Source organism: Perca fluviatilis, chromosome 8 (assembly GCF_010015445.1).
Source record: "Perca fluviatilis chromosome 8, GENO_Pfluv_1.0, whole genome shotgun sequence".
Taxonomy (NCBI): domain Eukaryota; kingdom Metazoa; phylum Chordata; class Actinopteri; order Perciformes; family Percidae; genus Perca; species Perca fluviatilis.
The window spans coordinates 22,872,760-22,899,776 of NC_053119.1; the positions used below are offsets into that span (position 1 = coordinate 22,872,760).

The 27,017-nt window shown below is 39.6% G+C and overlaps 1 protein-coding gene across 1 annotated transcript in view; it reads left to right on the forward strand.

Annotated features, from left to right (window-relative positions):
* si:dkey-82f1.1 (DENN domain-containing protein 2A) overlaps nt 1–15,195 on the forward strand; it is a 37,150-nt gene extending 21,955 nt beyond the window's left edge. Inside the window, exons 5-20 of the mRNA XM_039807731.1 lie at nt 824–936; nt 1,047–1,244; nt 1,526–1,619; nt 2,657–2,707; nt 2,977–3,164; nt 3,555–3,664; nt 4,362–4,431; nt 4,779–4,856; nt 5,959–6,099; nt 6,334–6,482; nt 10,270–10,447; nt 10,566–10,607; nt 10,765–10,870; nt 12,109–12,396; nt 13,097–13,183; nt 13,757–15,195. Of these exons, the coding sequence (XP_039663665.1) occupies nt 824–936; nt 1,047–1,244; nt 1,526–1,619; nt 2,657–2,707; nt 2,977–3,164; nt 3,555–3,664; nt 4,362–4,431; nt 4,779–4,856; nt 5,959–6,099; nt 6,334–6,482; nt 10,270–10,447; nt 10,566–10,607; nt 10,765–10,870; nt 12,109–12,396; nt 13,097–13,183; nt 13,757–13,788 (1,925 nt within the window). The 3' untranslated portion in view covers nt 13,789–15,195. The remainder of the gene's footprint in view (nt 1–823; nt 937–1,046; nt 1,245–1,525; nt 1,620–2,656; nt 2,708–2,976; nt 3,165–3,554; nt 3,665–4,361; nt 4,432–4,778; nt 4,857–5,958; nt 6,100–6,333; nt 6,483–10,269; nt 10,448–10,565; nt 10,608–10,764; nt 10,871–12,108; nt 12,397–13,096; nt 13,184–13,756) is intronic.
* The last annotated feature ends 11,822 nt before the right edge of the window (nt 15,196–27,017 follow it).

Sequence of the window (27,017 nt, forward strand, 5' to 3'; positions counted from 1 at the left end):
TTTGGATTCTTGTATAGTTTCCTCCTTTCACACAACAGTATTGTTCTTTAAAATGCTCAGACATTGTTCACCAAACACTCAGTAGTGTCCCATGGGTAAAGTTACTCACCAGAGCTGTCTACTCAAAAAGCAGCTCAGGAAGGCAGAGATATACAGATAGTGATGAGCAGTTGTGTTGTCTTGTCATCAACCTCCACACGCAAACCAGGTTCACATCAACACACTTTAAATACACAATCCACATGCCTGATAGTGTTTTCAGATTGAAAGGAAAGCAACTGTCACCTCTACAAGTATCCAGACGCACGCCTTGATGACTGATTCAAACTCCCATGCTGGCAGCACACGCAAACACTAGCTAGCAATGTGAAAAACAGTACGCTGATCCTTTGTTTTCCTCAGAGAGAGAAGTAGAGGGGAACTGAACGTCCCTCTTTATCCTACGACTTCTTCAGGTCACATCTGGTGGATGGATTGATAGAGCAGAGGGAAGATACAGAGAGACAGATACAAAGAGAGTAAGAGGCACAGGTTTTGGAAAATGAAACTTTCTCACTCTTTATCTGCAGGGGAGGACCGGTGGCTAGAGTCACATTTAGCATTAGCTGTTTGCAAGCATCTTATCACAGTGCAATATGAGCGGGGTAATGTTAAGCACACTCTGGTAGCTCTCTGCACATCTGGATTAAGCTCTGGCAAAACAAACATGAATGATATGGAAAAATACTTTATCTTCTCTTTGGAAAGCTTGTGTGAAGCTGTTGTGTAATCAAAGTGACATTGATTTCTTAGTTTTGAAAGAAAACAATTTTTTCTCCTGAAGATCCGCCATCCAAGGAGAATCCATATGAAGATATAGAGCTGGAGAGAAGTTGTTTGGGAAGCAAATGTGTTTCACCTGCCTCCTCATCTCCTGTCCCTGACACACCAACTAAGGTACCTGATTGCCAATACATCTCTATAAAAACAAAGTAGATTTATTGGAAGCAGTTCTATACTAAAGTCCCCTTCTAATGTGCCTGTTTTTCTACATCTGCCCTTCGCAGCTCTCTTCCAAGCCTGGCTTCTTCAGACAAAATTCAGAACGGCGAAGCTTCAAGCTCCTGGAGCTACGTAAGACCAGCAGGGACACTGGCATCTCCTCTCCCTCACGTATCAGCCCCCCCTCCACACCCAGCAGCCCCGACGACACCCCCTGCCTCTCTGGAGACCCGTACAATCGTAGACGGAGGAAAATCCCCAAGGTATGGCAGTCTGAGAGGCCTTTCACAGAGCTCATGCTGCTCTTTCTGTGATTTATGGCCCAGTGTACTGCTCAGGGAGGTTCGGAGCTGGTCCACTCATGCTGCCGTCTGGGGATGAGTAAGGCAGGGAACATTTTTCTGACAGATATTTCCTGTGAGAAGTGTGCTCAGAGGAAGGCCTCCCAGAAGCTGTATTGAAATGATCTTGGGAGGAGCCTGCCATTTTTTTTTATTAGTTTAAGAGTTAAAGACGTACATTTCTTTCCCTTTACCTCCTGCAGATGGTGCTGAAAATCAATGGCATCTTCGAGGCGCGGAGAGGGAAGAAACGAATGAAGAGGGTGTCTCAGTCTACAGAGTCCAGCTCAGGGAGAGGTGAGGCTTCAAAGGCAGGCTGCAAAAATGACTTGTTTTTACCTTTCATTTGCTTCACATCAACTGGAATTTTGTGAAACTTATTTTTACTTTGCTTAACTAAAAATGATGTCCCATCTTTGGACATCATCATCAACACCTCTTTGTGTTTGTTGTTTGTTAGTTAACATTTGTCAACTGATTTCAATAAAGTGGAATGTTAGGCTAAGGGCCAAGGAATAAGTGATTAGTTTCTGGTAGGAAAACAGATCCAGGTGCAGACCCACTTGAAGAAAAAACAGTCTGGCACATGATTCCATGATTGTCTGGCACTTCAGGTTTTTTGATACAGAGGGGAAGCTGTTTTGGTTGCTGATGCTCAGTAAAAAAAACAACATCAGACACTTGTTAGGCAGAAAATATGAAAGAAATACTATTACTGCAATACTAACACTAACATACACTCACACACTAACTAACACGTATATCAAGAGAATATTAATGTAGCTCAGGCCTTCCCAGCCCTAAGTTAAAAAGCAAAACAATAGGAAAACAATAAATCGATTAATCCTAAATGATACACCCAAGCAAGACCCATTCAACTGTAAATACTGTTATAAAGTTAAAGTTTTTATTGGTAAAATAACAAATAACAGTAGTACGTGTAGTGTTTTCTGGTCAAATGTTTATTTGGTCATGACTAATAATTTGACAAAAAACTGAATTCAAAGTTTATCATCAATACTATCAACACTACCCACTGCAGACACGTTTCATTGGGTTACCTTTCCTACGACTCCTACTTTGACCAGAAAGCCTCTACAGGTCCATCTCCATAAAAGTAACAATCATGTGTATCCACTTAGTTTTATGGGCAAAGTTACATTCTGTGGTCAGTTGAGACTGACCCATGTTTCAGAGGACTGGGTGGTGCTGTGTGGTAGTGGCAAGAACGAAAGCAATGACAGCAAATTCCATGTGCTTTAAGTTTCCTGTGATTGTTATTTGAACTCTGCTCACACTCTGTTTTATCCTTTTCACGCTTCTCTTTAATTTAGTAACGGATGAGAACAGTGAGTCCGAAAGTGACACAGAGGAGAAACTAAAAGGTGAGAACAGAAAATGAATGCTTACACCTACAGTAGCTACATAGGGGATGCAGAGCAGTATAAGCAGTATAAGTATAACATAGTTTTGTATTTATGTAGTTTCATTAGTTAGAAATGAGCACAATAGTAGCACGTGTACAATAATACAATAACAGTTCCACCCTATAACTAAAATCAAAAATATGCACAGATGATGTGGCCTGACAGTGACCATCTATGCATACATGACACTGATGTATTTGCATGACATGTGGTCCTCTGTCCCTCAGCCCACAGTCAGCGGCTGGTGTCGGTCCAGTCTATGCTGAGGCAGACGGGGCGGTACCGGACCATGGAGCGGGATCTGATGGAGTTGCAGGAGAGGAAGCTCTTTGAGTATTTCATAGTTGTTGCACTCCACAAGACCAAAGCTGGAGTCCCATACCTGCCAGAAGTCACACAGCAGTTCCCTCTCAAGGTAAAATGGGATAGAAATGTTACTGAAGCACTTTATTCCAAAATGAGACACTGCCAATTGTATTTAAAAGAAGAAGAAAAAAAACGCTGAAAAGGAGACATCATTGTAATTATTATTATCTAAATAGATGTCTACTGTCCTACCAGACCAATGGTATACTGTATATACGCTAGTTTATCAGCACCTGGTATGGACTTTTCTGGGAAAAACACCATCATTTTGCACTTTTGGGAACAGCAACAGCAGGTCCATGCAATAAAAAAGGAATAGTCTAGTAATGCGTGCGTGCGTGCGTGCGTGTGTAACCTGATGGTCTAAGACTTTAATGGTGCTATCCTTCAGACATCATCAAATATATTTGTTTTCACAATTTTTCTTTTTTTAATCCAGCTTGAGAGGAGCTTTAAATTCATGCGGGAGGCTGAGGACCAGCTGAAGGTCATCCCTCAGTTCTGTTTCCCTGACGCCAAAGACTGGGCACCTGTCGACAACTTCCCCAGGTCAGTCCAAGTCTGACTGCAGCCACGACACTTAACACGTAAAAAAAAAAAAAGAAAAAGTGAAACAAAACAGGGACACAGGAATTTACCAGCAGAGTGTTAATAGCTCAGCTGTTTTCCTTGTTAATAATCACTTGTTAGAGAAGAAGCTGAAAGCCTAAAATAGAAATGACCTCCTGGCTTGTAAAGATGACTGTTCTTTCTTTAACGATAAAGTGCTGACAGTGACAAATTATTACAGGGAGAGATGGTGGATTTAGCACCTTACACCTGGTTTGTTATTACAAAATCACCTCTCTTTGTATGATGTTTAAAATTGGCCTTATTACCTAATACCACCTAGCTTAGCCTCTCAACGTCTGCATTGTTCTTAGAAGTGATGATGTACGTCTTGACGATGATGGCTAATAATTACCCTGGAGGCAAATGTTCTGTGGGTGCATTGAACTTGCTGACACTCTCGCCTGTCAAGAAGGTCGTCACCGGTCAATGAGTACCTGTCAGGTAGAGCTTAGGAGGATTTGTGTGTAGTAAGCCTGTCCTGAGGGTCTTTCCTCTCAAGTACAAAGTCATACCTTTGTTTGCCAAAACACAAAGTCCAGTCCAGAATGGAGTTTTCTGTTTCCACAACAGCCGTTTAAATGTTTTCCAGCATGTCTGAATTATCTTCTTTTCTCTCTTTTTTTTTTATCCCCAGTGAGACGTTCTCATTTGTCTTGACTGGTGAGGATGGAAGCAGGCGGTTTGGCTACTGTCGGCGATTATTGGTATGCTCTTAAAATGTTTCTGCCCCTTGTCACTACAGTAGCTTCTCCTAATTTAAATTCAATATAGATAATCCCTGATTATAAACATGCTGATCCGATTTCCTCTGCTGCTTTTACCCTTCTCTTTTTGTTGAATTATTATGCAAGTTGATAATAAATGTTTTCTACATATTTCTTGAATTTGGTTGATAAAATGGTTTAGATTTTTCAAAGTCACAGTCTTCAAAGACTGCGAAACAAAGGCTTTGCTTTGCTTCAGTGGTCTAATCCTGTGGTTGTACTTGGGTGAGCAGTCTTGTGACACTCCTGGGTTTTGAAGCTGTCTTTAACTGGCTGCCTGTTCACAGCCCAGTGGTAAAGGCCGGAGGCTCCCTGAGGTCTACTGCATCGTCAGCCGCCTGGGCTGCTTCGACCTCTTCTCCAAGGTAGATATTGTAAACTAAGCATGAACACAAACGCACAAAGTTTAGTAAAATACATGTCTTGCATCAGATGAAATTACATTGCACAGAACAGCATGTGTTATACAAACACATACATACAACCTCACCCGCACTAAAAGAGTGCAGAGCAGTATCACCGTCGGTGCCCACAGAGCCCCACCCACCCTCTGTCCGCTTTACTTTCCCACAGAGCCTTGCAGTCCTGGCTCCAGTACAGACGCACATGTGAACTGCAGCTGATGTGGTTACTGCAGTGGAAAACATGCACTGTATCGGCTTTGGGCCTTAGATTTATATGCATGTTGGCCTTTGTATGTAGATCTGTGCAGTGTTCATGTGCCATTGCTAGAATTGGGTTTCTAAGGATACACACATGTACAGATAAGGGTAACTACAGTATATCTGCTGTTATAGGAGATGGCAAATAGATTGATAGGTGCCTCTGTATTGGAAGTACTCAGTGCTGCTGCTGATGTTCTGAGTATGTTTCATCTGTATCAGATCAGCTACATAAAGGTTTAATGTGATACAGATGTGTACAGTATGTGTGTTGAAGGGTACACATGATGTCAGGCTGTTAGCCACTTGTTGTATTGACTTTTGACATTGTTTGACTGTCTCTCCGCTGCATCATGGCAAGAATGAATATGTTTGTCATAATAATAGCCATTGTTGAAACAGTTTGTGAATAAAATAACAAAACAGAAATGTCTGTTTTTAGCTCATTTAGAAATGTTATATATCTGACAGGTTAAGGTACTTCACCACATTACCACATCAATGCTGTACTATTGGAACACTACCTATAATGGCCTAAAAGATAGAGATAGATAGAGATATTAAAAGGGATAGCTACCATGTTATAAATGATATGGCAAAATATCTGACATCCTATCCAGTGTAATCATCATATTGCCCAACTCTAAGATAGAATAATAAAAAAGAACAAAAAAAGGTCTACAGTACTCTATTGAAAAGATTCAGTCAATTATGGATTGGAAAGATCTGATGCTCCACACACTCATAGAAATATTTGTGATTGCCAGTATTCCAATTACAGATCCTCCTTCTCCATGTTTTACAGATCCTGGATGAAGTGGAAAAGAGGAGGGCTATCTCCCCTGCTCTGGTGCAGCCTTTTATGAGAGGCATAATGGAAGCTCCCTTCCCTGCTCCAGGAAGGACCATCACTGTCAAAAACTTCCTTCCTGGCTCTGGGACAGAGGTGAGATGATTGTACTGTCACCGTGGAAACAGTAGTTTTTTACCCCATTCTTGGAAGTGCAACCCATATGCTTTTAAAGATTATACCACTAATGATTTAGTGTCTTAATGTGTATGTGTGCAGTATGTACATTACTATCTACTACATTACTAAAAGTGTCTCTCTCTCTCTCTCTCTCTCTCTCTCTCTCTCTCTCTCTCTCTCTCTCTCTCTCTCTCTCTCTCTTTCCTACAGGTGATAGAACTGTGTAGGCCATCAGATTCTCGTCTGGAACATGTGGACTTTGAATGTCTCTTTTCCTCCTTGAGTCTCCGTCTCCTTCTCCGAGTGTTTGCCTCTCTACTACTGGAGCGCAGGGTCATCTTCACTGCCGACAAACTCAGGTTGGTTCCAGCAACATATTGTCCAATCCTTGCAACAGACATCAGTCCTGAGGCGGGTAGAGTAATTGCGGTACTCCTATTAAACTGTTTAATGAACCTGTTGTGACCAGATTATCAAAGGAAGTGTTTTCATGCTGAAAAGATCAAGAGTAAAGAGTTTGAAGGATGTGACAGAGATACCGCAAGTCGACAAACATTCAGAGGAAAAGAAGATCCTGACAGAGTATGAGAGGAAGGAATGCTGTTGTGTTTTACAGTCGCCTGGGGAACAATCACTTCTTTGGAAAACTGTCATGGATGCCAGATAGAAGGAGTTAGGCTTTAGAGTCCAGAGCTACCACGTGTGCACAGTGATGGCATCAGATCCACACAGTCTACATAAAACCTTTTAACTGCTGTGGTACACCTGGTTCAACATGTGGGTTAAGCATAATCAGTCATTGTGTCCTATTTCAGTTCTGATTTAGGTTCAGGATTTGTGTATTCCCCTTCATGCCCATGTACTGTTGTTTAAAAGTTGGAAAAAGAAGCATTTCTCAACAGAGCTCATAAGCAGATCACGAGTCGTTGCACATTCTCTACTGTGGACTGGAAACTTGGCCTCGTCAATCAATTTTTTAATGAAATAACTGTTAGCAGATGCACACCCGGACAAGATTAAGTTAACAGCGTGGGGTGAGTGTGTTTGCTGCCGCTGTATAGTTTTTATAAGTGTTACATCACTCTCCCCTCAGAGATGCTTTTTTTACATTCCTCTCAGGGTAACAACGGGTTTGTTGGAGCAACAGGAATGAACTTTTAACATTATGTTCCAAATTAAGAAATGGGTGGCAGGAGAGGTTTATTTCTTGAGGAGTTGGTTAGCACCATCTTGTGGTGAAAACTAGACTTTAGGTTTTAGGGATATGCTTTGCTTTTTGGAAGATTATTGTGGTCTATTTTACTATTTTGTTGAATACAAATTAGATATCAAGAGAAAGAGCTACTTGCTATTTTGTATCATTATCACTCTCTTGACCTGCTGTACATGCCCAACCTGAATGCAGCAAGTTAACCTCTGTTTTCTATGGGTTGTTGTAGAAAGTCAACATGGTAAACTAAACTTAGACAGAGGTAAATACTAGTAATATACTGAGCATTATATAATGTGTTGTACAGCAAGATGCTGAATTGTGCTTGCATATTAAAATATAATTCACTGTACATTGAACCTATATATATAGCCACAGGTAGAGAGGTACCTGTAAATAATAGTAATAATAATAATAATGTTGAAATTAAAAGGCCTTAGAAACAATAGATGACAAAACGGTCTCACTGCTCTGAAACTTTTGTTTATATCCCACGATCTTCCTTGTCAGATGAAGTTGTCTGGCCAGTTGTCATGAAATCGTAGATATTCACATTTTAGCACTTTTAAGGACATCTTATACTGTTGCCTTAAATACTGAGTTTGAAAGTTAATTCTTGACCTTGCAAAGAGTACTGTTTCCACTGCTTTTGAACGTATCATTGTTTAGAAAGTTCTTTCCAAGAAAGAACTTTCAAACAATGAAGGTTCAAAAGTGGTAGTAATAATAATAATAATAATTTCACCACAAGTGGCCTTGTGGTGAAATTATTTTAATATGGAAATAATATGATAGTAATGTCCATTATTACAGTTCAGCAGAGATGGCAAAAGTACTCACTTCCCGTACTTAAGTAGAAGTACAGATACTTGTGTTAAAAAATACTCTGGTAAAAGTAGAAGTACTGATTTAACTTCTTTACTTAAGTAAAAGTAACAAAGTACAGGCTTTGAAATGTACTTAAAGTATAAAAGTAAAAGTAGCCTTGCGAATGACAACCACTTTTTATGCAAAGCTACCTGGACCACACACGTTACTAGAGTGCAAGATGAGAAACTTCAGTGGACATAAAAACCAGGCTCTTTATATGCCATTGTCTACAATTTTAAATGGATGTCTGCCAATCATCGCATATATGATTATTGTGACAGAGACTGGGACTCCAGCTTAATAAGATTCTGACTGAGTAGCAAGATATGAATTCAATTGTGATTCTGTGAGAATTCACAGATCCAGTTTCTCTTTTTTAATCGTCCCCTTAACATTGAAAGGAATCTACATGTATGTGTGTGTGCTCAAATATAGAAAGAAAATAAAGGATACAATATGAATTACTAAACATAGATTAATTAAGAAGTTCCCCATACTTTTAGAGTTACACAGCACATTGGCCAGGAGTCATACTTGATGCCTCCTAGCCTATCTCAAACATCTCTCTCAGATAAGGCCAGGGATGATTGGGAATGTCTTGCTGCTTGTCTGCCTAATCTCTGGGATCTCCGTTTTCTTCATTTTCAATCATATCGCCGTCCATACTACTAGTGCTAACGTTACCACCATCATGCTGCAATTATTTGCCGCAAATGAATGCAGAATGCGGCCGAATCTGTCGAGTCGTCTTGTAGTGGTGCGTTACATGCAACGTAGCCTATATTCCCATCCAATTAGATTGAATTCAGTATTGATCACGTGAAAAATAATAACGGTAACTCCAGTGAAATTATTTGAAACTTGCTAGTGAGGACTAGATTAGGACCGTATTTAAAGCTGATGCTGGTTTCAAACTTCGCCCCCCAGGTGTGTCTGTAAAACACGGACAACTTCTCTCTTTTGATGCTTGGGAATGACGTTGCGTGTAGCAAAGTGAAACCTAGCTAACAGGTGAAGAACACAAACAGCTAAATCACTAGCTAACCTACTTTAACTGTGCAGGAACTATAGACCAATACAACAACAGGCTTAAATGAACTGACAACATAAGTTATACGACTTACAGTTCTCAAGGACGCACACACACCATCTCAACTGATTATCCTCCGGACAGCAGTCTCTCTTTCTTTTTTTCTCACTTTTTTTTCTGTGTGGCGCACGCGCGGTGTGAGGCGCGTGTCCGCGCTATTCTCGACATTACGACCTCTTGTACAAAACTAAAGTAACGAGCCAATTTTTAAAATGTAAGGAGTAGAAAGTACCGATATTTGTGTTAAAATGTAAGGAGTAAAAGTAAAAAGTCGCCACAAAAAAAATAGTAAAGTAAAGTAGAAATATCCGAAAAATCTACTTAAGTACAGTAACGAAGTATTTGTACTTCGTTACTTCCCATCTCTGCAGTTCAGTATCATGCAGTTTTTTGAAGGATTATCTTTTTTTTAAGATTGTTTTTCTATCGTACATTGCATTATCCCATCCAAAAATAGTTATTAAAGTTCTCATATTATGCTCATTTCCAGGTTCATAATTGCATTTAGAGGTTGTACCAGAATAGGTTTATGTGGTTTCATTTTTAAAAAACACCATTGCTGCTGTGTTGAGCTCTCTGTTTTAGCTACAGAGTGAGACATCGCACTTCTGTTCCTATCTTTGTTGGGAGTCGCACATGCGCAGTAGCTAGGTAAGGACTACTAGCCAGTCAGAAGCAGAGTATGAGGGCGTGCCAGGCTAGTAGCTAGGCGAGCATTATAACGTGTGTTACAAAGTGACACGTTCGTCACGAAAGTAAAGTCAGGACTACAATAGAGCTGTTTGGAGCGTGTTTTCTGTTGGAGATGATAAGTCCCTTTGGGGTGGACTTTGGGCTTTTTCACTTTGTAAACCTATTACATGTACAAAAAAGATATATAAAACGCTCAAGGAAAGGGAAAAAGCCAAAAAGCATAATATGAGCACTTTAACTATCTGTTTTAACCTTTTTTCTTTCTCTCTCTCTCTCTCCGTAGCACATTGTCTCAGTGTTGTCATGCAGTAGTGGCTCTGCTCTACCCCTTCACCTGGCAGCATACGTACATCCCCGTGCTCCCGCCCTCCATGTTGGATATTGTCTGCACCCCTACCCCCTTTATAGTGGGCCTCCTCTCTAGCTCTCTGCCTCGACTCAAAGAGCTGCCCATAGAAGAGGTATGATGAGTTTTTTTGTTTGTGATGTACAGACTGTGGTGCCATTGACTCTGGGCCTTTCCTCCACTGAACAATATCTCCAGGAAATGACATCACTCTCCCTCTGCTCTTCCCTTAGGTCCTGGTGGTCGACCTCGGCAACAGTCGCTTCCTACGACAGGTAGAAACCATAGAAACATTAGGAAAACTGTGAAAATCTATCACCACATGGAGTCCTTTTACACATGTGGTGACTCTACTAGATGTTATGTGAATACAATATGTTAATTCACTGCAGCATGTTTACTGTGTTTACATCTGTGTTTCTATCTTCACAGCTGGATGATGAAGACTCCATTCTTCCCCACAAGCTGCAGGCAGCTCTCGAGCATGTGCTGGACAAGAGGAGGGAGCTGGCCTGTGAGAAAGGAGATCTGCCCAATGGTAACTTAGCACACTTATTACAGTATTTTATTCAATATATGAATGTTTTTATTAGACATACCAAATAAAAAAATTATCAACATTAAGAAATGGTCTACAGTATGATTCCCAATCTTTTCAAGAAGTCATCTTTTCACAACATTTTAAGGAAACTTTTACTAACCTATTGTAGCATCAATTGTCATTGACTTTTTTTAAACTAACATACCCATTTTAGTTATTTCCGCTGTCTTAAAGACCAGGTTTAGGTAGTGTTTAAGTGGTCTTATCATTCTAGGGTGTTCAGGGTAACATAACCTCTAGATTTTTATTATTTTTTATTTATTTGATCTTTCCATCATCCCTGAGCAGCTGCCAGCTTCATTTAATAAAAATACATTTGGGACATTTGAGACACATACAACTCAGACACATCCAGGACTTTTGTATATGACTGGATAGCTATAGTCAAGCATTTTATAGAAGTATTTCAGGATTCCCAAGAGCCCTTAATAATGAAGCTCTCTGCGTAGTGTGCATGTATAAAAGGGGCTTTAAAGAGTGATGAAAATCATACTGGGAATTCTTTTGTTGGTATGTAGTCGTTGAAAATGTGACATCCCAAAAGTAACGTAGCAGTACACTCTAAAGCAACACCCCATCACTACTTGGTGGGGCCACAAGGAGAACACAGTGGAAGCTTTAAATCCACAGAGTTCAGTGAAACACTGCTTTTATGCAGCAGTTAGGAGTTATTTTATTACTCATGCACCCTTGGAGTGTTTCTCAAACTTGGGGTTGGGACACCCATGACGCTGTACAAGAGAGTTGCACAAGATATATATATATATATATATATATATATATATATATATGACAAGTGATAACTTTAAGTAATCTGAGTTTTCTTACATCCCTAGTGATTCTTGAGTTATGACTGTAAGCTGTAAGTAAGTGTTAAAGTGACACTTGGCATGTGGCTTTTGGTCCAATAAAATGTCAGGAAAATGTAATGTGTGAAAAGTGAGCTGTATGAGAAGGGGAGTGTCTATACATTTCCAGTGAGTAGGAAGTTTATTTTCCTACATTTTGTGTAAGAAGTTTTATTTGAAATACCTTGGCGAGTCGTTGAGTCATTGGTATTGATCAATCTTTTGCAGATACTGGGTCTATTAGTCATTCTGTTTTGTAGGGCAGTAAATATGCTGTGATTTAATCTTTTCTATTTTATTCCTTTACACTCCTGTACCTCCACCCAGACTCCAGCTCCCTCAGCGCAGTGGTGTCGGAGGCCTTTGTGCGTTTCTTCGTGGAGATGGTGGGTCACTTCTCCCTCTTCATTGGTGGAGCAGAGCGGGAGGATGAGTCTGTCTCCTCCCCCACCTTGCCCAGTCCCTCTTCTTCCCCATCCTCGTCCTTTCAGCGCGAAGCCTTTCGCAAAGCGGTCACGTCCAAGAGCTTGAGAAGGTTCTTGGAAGTGTTCATGGAGACCCAGATGTTCACCGGTTTCATCCAGGAGAGGGAGCTGCGCAGACAGGGCCTCAGAGGTACTGAGATTTGATTACCTGCAGTAGTGTTACAGTATAGTGTTACAGTACAGTATAAAAACTGGTTGAACCCTCATACCTACTGTATGTACATATACAAAAATATATTTTTGTGTGCCTTTTTGGTCATACTAAAGTTCTACTGAAATTGAATTTGTATTTTTGCTAATCATCTATTATCTTTTTTCTAAAAAACAGTTCCTTAACATTTTTCCCATTTTTGAAATTATGTAGATATAAATCCGGAGCTTTCAACCTTATTATAGGGTCATCAGCAAATAGACACAGTAAGGACTGTGTCATAGGGTCAAAAGCTCCAGAACAAGTGAGTAAGTGGATCTTGAGTGGAGAGTGTTTTGTCAACTTCTGTTTTCAAGGCCAAGAATGAACTGTAAAGCTCAATGATGTAGTAATTAGTTTTTTTAAATGTACTCTGGTCTCCCTTAAATAAGAGATCTCAATATTAATGTTACTCTCCTGACTAAATAAGTTAAGGTTAAAGGTGGTATATTCTGCTTTTTCATGTCATTCAATACGGTGCTTCATGTTAGTTTGACTACTCATTTTTCAACATTGTCAGTGTTATGATTTATTTAAAAATACAATATATTTACTACAGTGATTCAACTTATTTTAAACTAGTGGTGAATAGTCTTTTTTTAAGGTTTGATTGTAATATTTGCCTTGTTTTTATTTCCAGGTCTATTTGAGGTGAGAGCACAAGAGTATCTGGACTCGCTTCCTGGGAGCGAGCAGCGAGGAGTCAACAAGTTCCTCAAGGGCCTAGGTGAGATTCACTGCATGGCCTCACTCAATCAATCGATCAAACAGTTCAGTTTATCGACTATTAAAAAAACTGCTAGTTCAGTTGAGACACTTAGATCAAAGATTTGAACATTTATAGCAAATTATTACACAGTTTTGTTGAATACTTGATTCTGGCTGGTCATTTGCAGCATTCTGCGGTCTGACCTGATCATCAACTCTGGAGGACCATTTTTAAATCAATAAAAAAATGTTTAAGTCAATATTTGTTGTCAAATGATTGATTTATTTAGTAAGTAGCTGTTTAATAAGTGGGATAATGTAGAGCAAGCACGTCATTATTGCGAATTAAACCCTGACAGGGTGATGCAGAACCCCAACGTGAATCACCCCGTCAGGGTTTAATTCGCAATAATGACCCGCTCGCTCTACATTATCCCTTACTTGTTATCCAGTTAGATTTGGCTGAAAGTCCTCTGATATTTGAGGGAGCGCTCGAGCAGCTGAGGCCAAGTCAGCCGGTACAATTGCAACTGCTTTGCTTAATTTTTCAAGTTTCTTTTTAATTAGATTCACATGTTTTGCTTTTCTTCAGGAAACAAGATGAAATTCCTTTCGAAGAAATGATGCTTGGAGTCAGGATGCCATGTGTGAAAGTAGGAATAAGCATGAAGAGGCGTGCTGTAAAAAAGAAGAGGAAGACGCGCTCCCTGGACGTGCAGAACGTAGAGATGTGTCTTTAGGTCAGAACAAAGGAAGACCCTTCAAGTGAACTGGACTCATAGTTTGTGAACATGAGGGAATCTGGGGAAAGTTAGAGTTTAGCTCCCAGTTTCATTCACCAGTCATTCCATTAGTGTTGTGAAGGGTTTAGTCAGCTTGGACCAAAACTCACCTCCAACACGATAATGCAATGTCTAACAATGTCTCGTTAGACTTTGGCCTGGGCTTTATGTTTTACAGATTACAGTCAATCCCTGCAGTATATTGCTGTATAGCAGAGCACAGTGTACATTTTTTTTAGGAACAGTGTTCTCCCTTTTTCGATCACTGACCTCACCTATAAACCTGTAAGAGGGAGTGTCACTGAAGGTCACATTTTGTACAATACCTTCCTATACATTCCAAGTATTTTCTTTAAAAGCTTTTATAAATACAATAGTACAACTTCTTCATCAACAGGAGGCTTTTAAGTTAATTTATATTCTTTTTAGAAAAACTTAATCTTAATCTCTTTTTTTTTTTGAGTGCAAAGAAATCTCCTGTAGTTTGTAATGAGCTGTATTTAAGTTTGTAGACCACTTTGGGTTGTTGGGTAAATGTACCACTGTTTTAAGGAAATTAACTTTAACTAAAAAGAAAATAAGCACCAAAAGGAAGAAAATGTAAAAGGAAATAATTGTGACTAAATCTCTCACTTGGGTTTGAGTATATGGTTTGGATAGACTAATGTTGAAGGAAGCCATGTATCTTAGGCCAATCAGTATCAGTGTGTCATGAAAGCAACTAGGCTTGCCTTAAAGAACCAGTGTGTAGGATTTAGGGGGCCCTATTAGCAGAAATGTAATATAATATTCATAATTTTGTTTTAATTAGTGTATAATCCCCTGAACTACAAATCGTGTTTTGTTGGCTTAAAATATCTTTCTACTGTATCTACATACAGTAGGGAGTGGGTCCTTTTCCATGTTGCATCGTCATGTTTCTACAGTAGCCCAGAATGGACAAACCAAACACTTGCGCTAGAGAGTGCCTTTTGACATTTTTGCATTACCTGAAGGCCTCTGTAGGTTCTACTACACGCTTGTAAAAGGAGGGGTGAGGGAGTGGGTACTTAGTTGGTTGCAATCTGCAACCTCACCGCTAGATGCCACTAAATCCTACTCACTGGTCCTTCAAACTTGATTGAAAATGAAATGAAACTTTTTTAAATAAAGTGACAAATGACAAATGATGATTCGTTCAATACAATTTCTAATATATCTCCATTTGTTAACTTGTAACACAGAAGTAAAGTAAGGCCATGTAACTGTTGATTTACAGTGTGTTTACTTCTCGGATCCTCCACTTGTCAAAATACAACCCACCTTCATCTCAATGGGGTCTTTCGCTAGTCACTAAAACAATGTAGTCTCCAAGCAAAAGACAAGGTTGCTCAAGTTATGTCAATTGAGTAATTGCTCCTCCCGAGCCACAGAAAACATTATACAATTCTGTATACGGTTCACACAGACTGAGTGAGTAGTACTCCCTGTGACTAGTAAGTAGACATTGACATGTAAAATCAATGGAGTGCCCCTTTTATGTGTTCCTTGAACAAGACACTTGGGTCCCCTCCACCTCCAGAGGGCGCTGTCCTCGCATCATGTCCTTATGGAAAATAAATAAGAATGTATTAAGAAATGGAAAGAGTGTGGCAAAGCAGTAAATCTGCATTGAATAGGGCAACATCTCCAGCTGAGCACAACTGCTGAGTGTTAAAAGCCATTTTTAGTTGGGGGAGGGGGGGAGTTCTATGAAACAAAGATAATTAGTTAGTCAATTCACAACTAAAGTAAAATTCCAGGTTACCTGTAGAAAAGTCTCACAGTGTGTGTCACTCTTTGATAATCCACTCTTTACCCATGATATCCGCTGGAGGACTCTGTTAGCCAGTCCATGTAATCCTGCATGTGGTTCCTCAGCCACTCAGTCCAAAGTTCAGAATCACAATTCACACAAATTGGCCTCCAGGCATTTAATGTCTTGCACAACGTGCCCATAAGTTCAACAATGGTATTCTTTTTGCCTGCTTATCCGACAATATAAGCAAAAGATATGTGAAAACTTCGACCGGAAGACTCTTGCAGGTGGCATTCCCGCAAAAAATGTTTAAACAATCTTTTATTTCATTGAAGTTCTATATTTAGCTTAAAAGAACATACATTAATAAGTTCTCCTTAACTGCTAAACACCTGACAAGAGGCAACAGTGATGTTCTTTAATAACATTCAACCATTTTTAATATCATGTGGTGTAGGAGATAAATTTATGTCATGAAGCCTGGGGGGGAAAAAAACTAAACAATGTAACATTAAATGTGTTACAATCTGCTGTGACATGCTTAATACCAGCGTCAAAGCCAGCATCATCTGCTTAAAAAAATAAAGAAAAGTGGATAAAATATGAACTAAACGTATTGTTCATAAGGAAACAAAGCCTTTAGTCCATTGTCTGGGCTAATTTGGATAGTTGTTCACTTAAAACGTACACAAAGGTTAATAAACTAGCTATTCTTACAAAAACAAGTAATATTAATTCTGGTTTTTATCCGGTATACAGTATAACATCCTTGCCATATACCCAGGCTGTTGTGTACACCGAAGTCACTGTAAAGAAGTTGAATGCTTTCTTACAATCATGTTGCAATGCGTTTGTTTGTCCCTCCTCCTAAAGCCAGTGGCTTTTACAGTATGTTTGATTCTTGATGATATTTCCTTTGCACCCCCCACCCTCTCACCACCCTTTCCTTTGCTTTCCTTTCCTTTCCTTTTTGGAGCCCTCCCCCTCCTCCTCTCCACCCCTTCGTAATTACGTGTTGACCGGTCAGGCCTGCCTCCCTCCCTCCCTCCCTCCCCTCCCCTCCCCTCACCTCACCTCCTTCTCTCCCTTGGTCTTTTTCTCTGGCTTTTTCCAGGCTTCATGTCATACCACGGCTAATTCCTGAAATTCCTGCCCTCCTCTCGCTTCAAACAAACGGCTTCAGGAAGGAGACGAGGCAACAGAAAACAAAAACAAAATAAAAGACAAACCTTACAGAGTTACTCTTCATTTAAAAAAAAAAAATATATATATATATATATATATATATATATAATATTGCTCTACCTACCTGCCTGTCTGCCAGTCTGCCAATAGAGTCCCACCAGGTAAGCTCAAGTGTTTTATAATATTTAGTGTTGGTCTCATGTTCAGATTTAAGCTGCGTCTTCTCTGTCGGAGTGGGAACTTTCAGTTTGTTGATTATTGTGGATGTGAAGTCAGCATTTCTCACCGCGTTTCGCTCTGAATGCTTCTCACTTACTGTCGGAGACAGCATTCCTCAAATATCTCGCATTTCTTCGCTCAAATTCCTGCATTTTTTCCCTTTAATTTCTGCGCCGGGAGTGTGTGTGGTTTGACTTCCTGTGCTTGCAGCCGGAACTTTTTCTTTCTTTTAATCCTCTTTTGAAGGAATAACTTCACAGCCGTACAGTCAAACATTAGAGCGTCTGTCTGGCTAAAGTTTTACGCCGGGCAAACTGATATAATTCAAACCGTGCAGGCTATTTATTAACTCTCATGTTTCATTCAGAGGTTTCTTCTCCCTCTTTTGTCAACAAGTGTGAGTAGACTGGAAGTGGCTTGACACCGCACTGGTGTGGCCGGTATTGTTGCGTTTATATTTCTCAGTCTGACATGATTGTTATTGTCTTTTTAGATCATTAAAACACCTGCGTTTTAATGACTCATACTATCGCCAGTGTAGGAAAAAGTAGGCTATTCAGATGAAGTCAAACAATACCACATCAAAATACTGTTACAAGTCAATGTTCTGCTTTCAAACTCAACTCAAGTAAAAGTATACAGTGGTGGAAGAATTATTCACATCCCTTACTAAAGTAAAAGTAGCAGTACCACTATGTAAAAAATACTCCATTACAAGTTTAAGTTCAAGTCGGGTATTAAAAGTGAAGCACTATCAGCAAAATGTACTTAAAGTCTAAAAGTACTTACTATGCAGGCAAATGGTCTCTGTCAGAGTTATACTATTATATTAGGCTACTATTTCATTATTATTACTGATGCATTAACACCCAAGCAGCATTTAGATGTTGTAGCAGGTGGAGCTTATTCTTGTTGTTTAATATAATTTACTCAGTAGGCTATATGTTTATGTTAAAGTAATAACTAGCTGAATAAATATAAAATAAAATACTCAAGTAAAATGTGCAGTAGCGTAAGTCATAAGTAATTGTACTGAGTATTCATTTTATGGCACACCAATCCACAACATTTCAGAGGGAAATAATTGTACTTTTTACTCAACTACATTTGACAGCCGTACAAGTTACTTTGCAGAGTAGTTAAAATGATCATTATCATTATCAAGATTCTGCTTACACTGTTATGCATCATCAACAATAATCAATTATTAGATAAGACATTGTAATAAAACACTGACTTGGGTCATTCTGCTCCCTAATGAATACTTTTACTTTTAGTGAGATTTGGAATACAGCACTTGTAGCAGAGTATGTCTACATTGTGTTGCTGATACTTTTACTTGAGTAAAATATCTGAATACTTCTTCTTCCACCACTGGAATTGAGACATAAGTGGTGCTATGGGGACTGTACTTCGTCCTCAAAAGCAGGATTAGAAAATTCAAAACCCCATAACTATAAGAACAATGCGTGAGCTTAGAATTATAAGGTTCTATCTCCACTTTTGGTCGAAATTGAGTTTTTGACATAATCTGATCCATTAGGTGTTTATTAATGCCTGTGTGGTGTTATTTTTGTAAAAAAAATATTTTGTTAGTTATTTATTAATAGTAGATTATACTACATAACAGTTTTGCCAGCTGGGATGTAAAAACTTTGATGCTCAATATCTCAGAACTAAACGGAGATAGAACCTTATAATTGTTATATTAAATGTTGCTACTGTATAGCCCGGTGCTTGTCAGTATATTTTTGGCTATGACTCAGACAAATCTTTTATTGCTTTAAAATGAGCAACATTTCAGAAGGTATTGTATTTCATAACTTCCAGAGTGATGTGGTTAACTTTATAATCCTGTTTTGTGAAACAGCCCAAAGACAGCTCAGATATAAGAACAACGAAACACAAAGTAACTTATAGTGAGGCTGCTAGAGATTATTTTCATTATCAATTCATGTGCCGATATTTTCTGAATAACTGGGTGAACAGTAACAGTTTGGTCTGTAAAATGTCAGAAAATAGTGAAAAAACCCAGGTCACAAGTTTGACAAGACATGATTTTTTGGCATTTTTGCTATAAAAAATGACTTACTAGATTCACGATAATCAGTATACTTTTAGATCTTGTGACGGACTCAACATGATACTCAACTTTACCAAATGTGCTTCCCTAAACAAAGAAAACTATACAAAGTTCCAGCTTGTGTATTGTGTAAGTAATGGCCGTCTGTGTGGGACAGACTTGTACTGCTCTGTACAACTGTGAGGGAATATTTTCGGTTAGTGTTTCGAAGTGACTAACACAGGGCTTGCTGGTGTGTGTGTGTGTGTGTGTGTGTGTGTGTGTGTGTGTGTGTGTGTGTGTGTGTGTGTGTGTGTGTGTGTGTGTGCATGTGTGTTATGGTGTCCCGCAGGGCAGCTGAGCAGAGTGTGTTTTCCAGAGGGGCAACAGGTGGATTGGAGCATGGTGACAGTGTGATGGTGGGACACAACACACCTGTCAAAGCCTCCTCTGAAGTGTCTGACAGCCAGAGGAGTTTGGGTTTTTTCCAGGCCTTGGCCCTTTTGTTTTCAAGGCTCTGGGTTCACTATTGTCTCAGACAGATGAATTATATTGTAACATGAACTCAAAGGTTGTATTGTTTGCACTGCAGTAGCATTTGTGTGTGTGGGTGGATGTTACTGGGCCTAAAGGTGGATGTGTGTTTGTTTGTGTGGGTGAATGAGTGGAACAAGTAAGAAAAGAGGTAAAAAAAAAAAAATAGCATGATGAACAGGTGTGTGAGCAAGCGGGGACATTTCAGTGTTTCAACCTTGTGTATGTTTGTGTGTGCAGCGTTGCCCTGAGACAGGTCCTCTCCACAGCGGAGGAGGTTTTTTTTAATCTGCTATGCTCATCCCACATAGCGATCATTCCTCCTCCGCTCGCACGAGAGAAACGAATAATGCCTCAGATATGAGCCTTGTAGAACAAAGACTTTCTGCACCCACAGCTCTGTGGAGTGTGTGTGTGTGTGTGTGTGTGTGTGTGTGTGTGTGTGTGTGTGTGTGTGTGTGTGTGTGTGTGTGTGTGTGTGTGTGTGTGTGTGTGTGTGAGACTGTGTTGTCCATTGATTCCAGCAGGTCTGATGGATCTTTCTGTTGGATTATCTGGGGCTGATCTGATAGACCCTCTGTCCTCTTCGGCTCCAACTCTTTTGTCAATGACATCTAGAGAGGACAGAGGGTCAAGACTCGCATGGTCCATTAGATAAGGAGTTGAAACTGTGGAATGTGGGAAATATACAAATTACAGCTTGTGTAATTTTTAGAGGCTGATCCCCATCTTTCCATGTAAACCTGCCATAGGTGATTTTTTTTTTTTGGTCCCTTGGGGGCAGCAGAAACGAGCTGTATACACAACATTGCCATATCAACTTTATAAGAATAATATGTCAAACTTGTTAGCACCTATTTACACATCCATCAGGTTTGAAGTTGTTTCTGCCCACCTGGCGAATGTGAGTCCAATATTCACTCTAATTTTCGCTCTGTTTTGGTCGCTCCCTACTCCTGAGAGAAATATCTGGCTCTGCAACTGCAGAATGCTCACTATGTTCACCATTTACACTAGACCTTCAACTAACGATTATTACAATTTTTGAATGATATTGTCAATTATTTTCTCAATTGATTAATCGTTTAGTATATAAAATGTCACAAAAATAGTGAAAGATTATCCATTCAAGTTTCTCAGAGCCCAAGGTTCACATCTTCTAATTTCTTGTTTTGTCTGACAAACAGTCAAAAATCCAAAATATTCAATCTTTAATAATATTAATCAGAGAAAAGCAGGAAATCTTCACATTTGACAGGCTGAAAACCGAAATCTTTTAACATTTGTGCTTGAAAAATGACAATGCATCCCCAGTATCAGTGTTTTTTTTTTTTTTGGGCATTTTAGGTCTTTATTTCTATAGGACAGCTTAGACTTGAAAGGGGATAGAGGGGGAATGACATGCAGTAAGGGGCTGCAGGTCGGAGTCGAACCCACGGCCGCTGCATCGAGGAGTAAACCTCTATATATGGGCGCCCGCTCTGCCAGGTGAGCTAACCAGGCACCCGTATCTTTGGTTTTGAGAGTGATGATCGGACAAAACAAGCAATTTGCACTCTTCACCATGGGCTGAGGAAAGTGTGATGGCATCATTTCCTTTTTTACTGTAACATTTTATAGAGTAGGCCTAATTGATTGATAAAATTGATAAAATAATCGGCAGATTAGTTGATAAGTCATGCTGTAGTGTTTTTTTTATATCAGTGTGTGTTTGAAGGAGGTGTTTGCTCTCTGCATGTTCATGAACATGAATCTGTAACATTTACACTGTGTGTGTGTGTGTGTGTGTGTGTGTGTGTGTGTGTGTGTGTGTGTGTGTGTGTGTGTGTGTGTGTGTGTGCGTGTGTGTGTATGTGTGTGTGTGTGTGTGTGTGTGTGTGTGTGTGCATGTGTACGTGTGTGTGTATGTGTGTACGTGTGCAGAGCTTGGACTCCCACTGGTGCAGCCCAGTGGGACTCGGTGCAAGAGAACATGTACTCTCAGCAAAAAACAAAACAAAACAAACCCGTTTGTCTCTGCCGGCTCTCACTGCGACTTTCCATGGCATAGCCTGATCCTCAGACTGTTTCCTGCCTTTACATTCTCGGCCTGATTAGTGGAGATTGTGACCAGTTGAGCTCACACACATGCTCGCACACACCCACACTCACCAAACACACACACAAACGCACACCCGGACATGTAGGCTACATGCAGTGCATGAGTGGGAGCACTTTACTGTAGTTAGCTGTAGTTTTTGAGCGCCACAGACAAACACAAACCTACACAAACCTACACAAATAATTATTCACCCTTCAATTCTTTATATCTTTCTTAAATATTGACCTGCACTACCATACACTCTGTCCTTTGCACTTCTATTGATTGATTGCTGATAATGACTAAATACCAATAAGACAAAGAGTTTACAGCCGTGCTAGCAGCTCTGTGAGGGTAGCCTTTAAGGCTACAGTTGTATTTTGAGCTAAATGCTAAAGTTACAATGCTAACATTCTCCCAGTAACAATGCTTACATGTTGTTTAGCAGGTATAATATACTTTTTTTTAATATTGTTTAACCCAAAGTACAGCTGAGGCTGATGGAAATGTTATTAGCTTTGCAGGTATTTGCTTATAAAGCAATGTATTAGACAGAGTGACATTTTGACCAAATGATGGTGCTATGTATGGGGATCATCAAAGTTGTTGAGACATTTCACTCAAAACCTCAAATATCAACCTGCTGGTGGCACTAAAGGAAAAGTCAGAGGATCACTAGTTCAAGTGTGTGTGTGTGTGTGTGTGTGTGTGTGTGTGTGTGTGTGTGTGTGTGTGTGTGTGTGTGTGTGTGTGTGTGTGTGTGTGTGTGTGTGTGTGTGTGTGTGTGTGTGTGTGTGTGTGTGTGTGTGGAATCTTTTAGCGTTGCATATGAACCTGCTTCGATGGTTTCCGGGAGTGGATTTAAGCATCTGTGGCTCATGAGTCATGTGTGATGCATAGGCTGTGAGCCCCTCTTTGTTCAAGTGTTTTTCTACCTCATAATTTGGTGTGTGTGTGTGTGTGTGTGTGTGCAAAATTGTGTTAAGGGCTGGGGGCCAGTTGGGGGGGGTTACGTGGCCCCCTGACCACAGCACCAGCTGGGGGATTATCCCGTCGAGCGGATCCAGGGAAGAGGGGCCTTGCTGGGGGTGGATGAGGGCGGGAGAGGGGGGCAATGGGGGAGTGGGTGGAGGGGGGTCGTTTTAAGGCTTGGCTTAGGTTAATTAACCTCCAGGACACTTTGACGGAGGCACCGAGCAGCAAACTAATGGTTTATATCCACAAAACTCACAGTGACCTACAGTGGCCCTGACCTGGAGTTGCAGTTAGTTTAATATTAAAAATAATTTACAAGAACAAAGGAAATGTCAAATTTGAGTCATGTTTTCTGATTTATTTTAGAAAGTTTTGTTGTGATTTTTGATGAAGAATAACCACTCGCTTTTGAGTAGCGGCTCGTGATCAAGATTAAGACTTATTGTATTGTGCTACAGAAAGCTTAACTCTTTTGAGTTTTTGTAATTTTTTTTTCAGAAAAGTTGTTTTTAGATTAGCTCTGCTTTGTAAGAAGTTATTTGTTTTGGTCCTCTAATGGGCTTTTTATTTATTCAGTGATTTTGATATGTTTTTTAATGGCAGATATCTGGGTTTGAACTAAACTAGTACATATATACAGTAACATTACAGTTGGACTAATGGTTTTGGATGAGTCTCACTCTCTGAGCAGACATTTTGCCGTGCTGAATAATTATTTTTTTAAACATAAACTGTAAAAGCAATCAGTTACTAAAACCTTCACAGCCTCACAAGAGAAGACCTGTTAACTAGTTGATTATGAGCAATGTCACACTCACTTCAGTGTCAGTTCAGATTATCTTGTAGGGTCACACTGAGTTCAAAGGTTAGATTTATTTCCATATTGTGCACTAGTTAATAGAAAATATGTCTAAGGCTGCAACTAACGATTATTTTCATTATCAGTGAATCTATAAATCATTCTTTTGATTGATTAATTAGTCGTGTAGACGATAAAATGATGAAGAATACTGAAAGATCTCAATCACATTTTTTAAATGTACTGTTTTTTTTCCAACCAATGGCCAAAACCCCAAAGATATTCAATTGTTGATCAACTAATTGATTAGGTAACAAATCATTCCTGCTGTAGAAGACAATCAACAATCAGCTTCTCTAGTTAAGGGCCACAACTAAAAGATATCAGAAGATCACTCAGTCTAAGGTGACATCTTTAAATTGCTTGTTTTGTTCAACCAACAGTCTAAATCATTAACTTACATTTATGTAAAACAGAAAGCAGCAATTCCTCTCATTTTAGAGATGTTGAACCAGCAAATGTTTGTCATGTTATGCTTGATAAAGGACTTAAATTATTAATCGATCCATTTGTCAATCAACAAATGTATTGTTTGTATGTACCAATCAATTGTTTCAATGCTACATTAGTTTGCTCCTTAAAAATCACATGTTGTTATCTACGAACACTTGTGATTTGAATTCCCCAAGTCTGCATGAACGCGTGTTCGTATTACTAGTAATGCCACTTTGTCATGGCTTGTGAAAAAGTATTTACATTTGTTTCCGGTTGATAACCCTGACTATTACTTTTTCAACGTGACAGGAATACATTTCTACAGGAAAACACTTTGAATTGAATTATGTATCCGCAGGAAATATAAGCTTGTGACAACTTCAATCCAAAAATACTTGTACTTAATACTTGTACCTACTACTATTGTAAAAAACAATCATACCAAGGTTTATCCATGGAGACTGTGGTGAATGTAGCTTTGAGTTTGTCCAGTCTGCTCTCTTAAGTGTTTCTGACTGTTGATTAGTGTGTTGTATTTTGTTTGTTTTGGCATCAGTTTATTTTTTATCTGTGTGTGTGTGTGTGTGTGTGTGTGTGTGTGTGTGTGTGTGTGTGTGTGTGTGTGTGTGTGTGTGTGTGTGTGTGTGTGTGTGTGTGTGTGTGTGTGTGTGTGTGTGTGTGTGTGTGTGTGTTTGTCTTGGGGAGAATGGCTGACTGGCCGGACGCTTTGCAGGAAGTGTTGTGGAACATCAGGGGACTCAGAGGAAGAGCGAGGGGGGGAACCAGACTTGGCTGGAGAGTCTTACTCACTCCGTGCAACACACTGACTAACTCACCAAGTCACTACGGCCCTTTCTCAGCCGTAGCCTCACAATTATAGACCCTTGTACTACCTCCACACATAACACGCACATCCCATGTTTGGGATTATAACTGACGTAATGGTCACTGCTTTTCATTTTGTTACCCTAAATGGATATGGAAGTCTCTTAGTTTCACAGTGGCAGGAAAATAAAAACCAAAAAACACAAAGCTCTGTATTGACTCATGAATTTGAGTTCTTTCTTCCTACCATCCGTCCTACCATCCGTGCCCGTTTCCATTTTTTTTTCTCCCTGCGTGTCCGCCGAGAGGAAGAGGTGGAGACGAGACGACATCTGTCTCCTACTCTCCACCCAAATGTATATCAATGTGTGCACATCCTAAACAAATTGGTGTGTAGAGAAAACAGGATATGAATCTGCTGGTAGACATTTTTTTTTTCTGTCATTAAGAGCCGATGCATTTCAAGTTAATCCTTTTAATTAGTCAGCTGGTTAATGTTATACTCCCACACCCTAAACAATGCACAAACACATTGATTAGAATCTCTAAGTTTAAAAATACAGTCCAACTGCAGTACTGATGAAGAAATGGGCAACCTAAAAAGCCTCCTGGCCTCAATATCCTGGCATGATCCTCCGTGGCATGCGTGTCTAAGTGTGTCTGAGGACGGTGATCCCACTTTAATGTGTCTCCTCATTTGTTGACTTTAGGCCCCTCCTGCACCCTCCTCCTCCTGCTTATGTCTCAACACTTTATTTGTTTTCACTAACCTAATTAATGAACTGAGGTTCTTTTTCCAAATCAGGATTAGCAGCTGTGGGGCTGATGTGAGCGTGCACTGTTTCATATGACTGCCTTAATGTAGGAGTTAGGTTGTCACTTGCTCTCAGTGACATTTATGTCAGTGCTTTTAGCATGAAAACCTTGTTAGTCAGATTTTGGTGGCTTTAATGTGAAGGGTTACATGGTCTGCAAATTTTACACCCCTTGAGTTTACCCTGTCAAACACCAGTGGAGAAAATCAAAGTATAGTGCACCGTCATAGTGCTGTGCAATTAATCCAAATTTTAATTCTGGCTCCTAATGATCACACAAAACGGAATAATCGATCAATTATTTTGCACTTTATGTTTTGCAAGTAAACTCTTATGTTGTCTTGTGTTCTGAATGAAAAAAGTTCAAACTGGAAGGGTAATTTCACAGTTCAAGGTGTTTTGACTGTTGATTTGTTTCGCTGTTTTTTTTTTGTAATAATAATTGCAAAATCTTTCCAAAAGTCAATGAGTAATCGTGTAAAATAATGGTGATTTCAATATTGACCAAACATAATTGTGATTAGGATTTTTTCCATAATCGAGCAGCCCTAGGCTGAAAAGCTATTTTCTGCATTCCTGAATATTTACACATGTTGTGAGTGAATTATTAGGGTTCTGTGAAATCTTTATCTAAAGCATCCAATAAAGTTAATCAACAACAGTTAATTGTTTTTTTCTGGTGTACTTTATATATAATTGAATGTATTTGGGTTTTGACACAGGCAATTTGAAGACATAATCTTGGGTTTCAGGAAATGTCCTGATATTTTATAGCTTAAACAATTTATTGAAAATTCAAAAAAATATGAAGAGATTATATAAATGACAGTTACAGTAGTTTCAGCCCTCTTAACTACTTTTGAATGCTTATGTGATTTTTTTCTTCGTCCTGTTACTTCTGTTTTATGAAAGTGTTAATGCTCAATAACAAAAGTCTTACGTTTCATTTCTGTTTCTTAACACAATACTTCAGAAATGTTTTTAGGAAGAATCTATGAAGTCCTTCCAAAAACGTTCCCTGGACATCTGTTTTTGAGAAACTTCCTCCTTACAGAGCACCATGTCAATTTCATCATGCTTTTCTTGCTTTCGCAGGACTGCCCTGCCACATCCAGACCATCATCATCATCATCATCATCATCATCACATCTGAGGATTTCATACAGGCAGGCCCACTGGTCTCTCCCTTTCTCCATCAATCTCCCCCAAAGCTCCGTGGTCCCCTTTCCGTGGTCCCACCACGTCTGCGGAGTGGGTGCCGGCTCCCTCCCCCAGGGGTGGGAGTGAAGAGCTGGGGGACACACT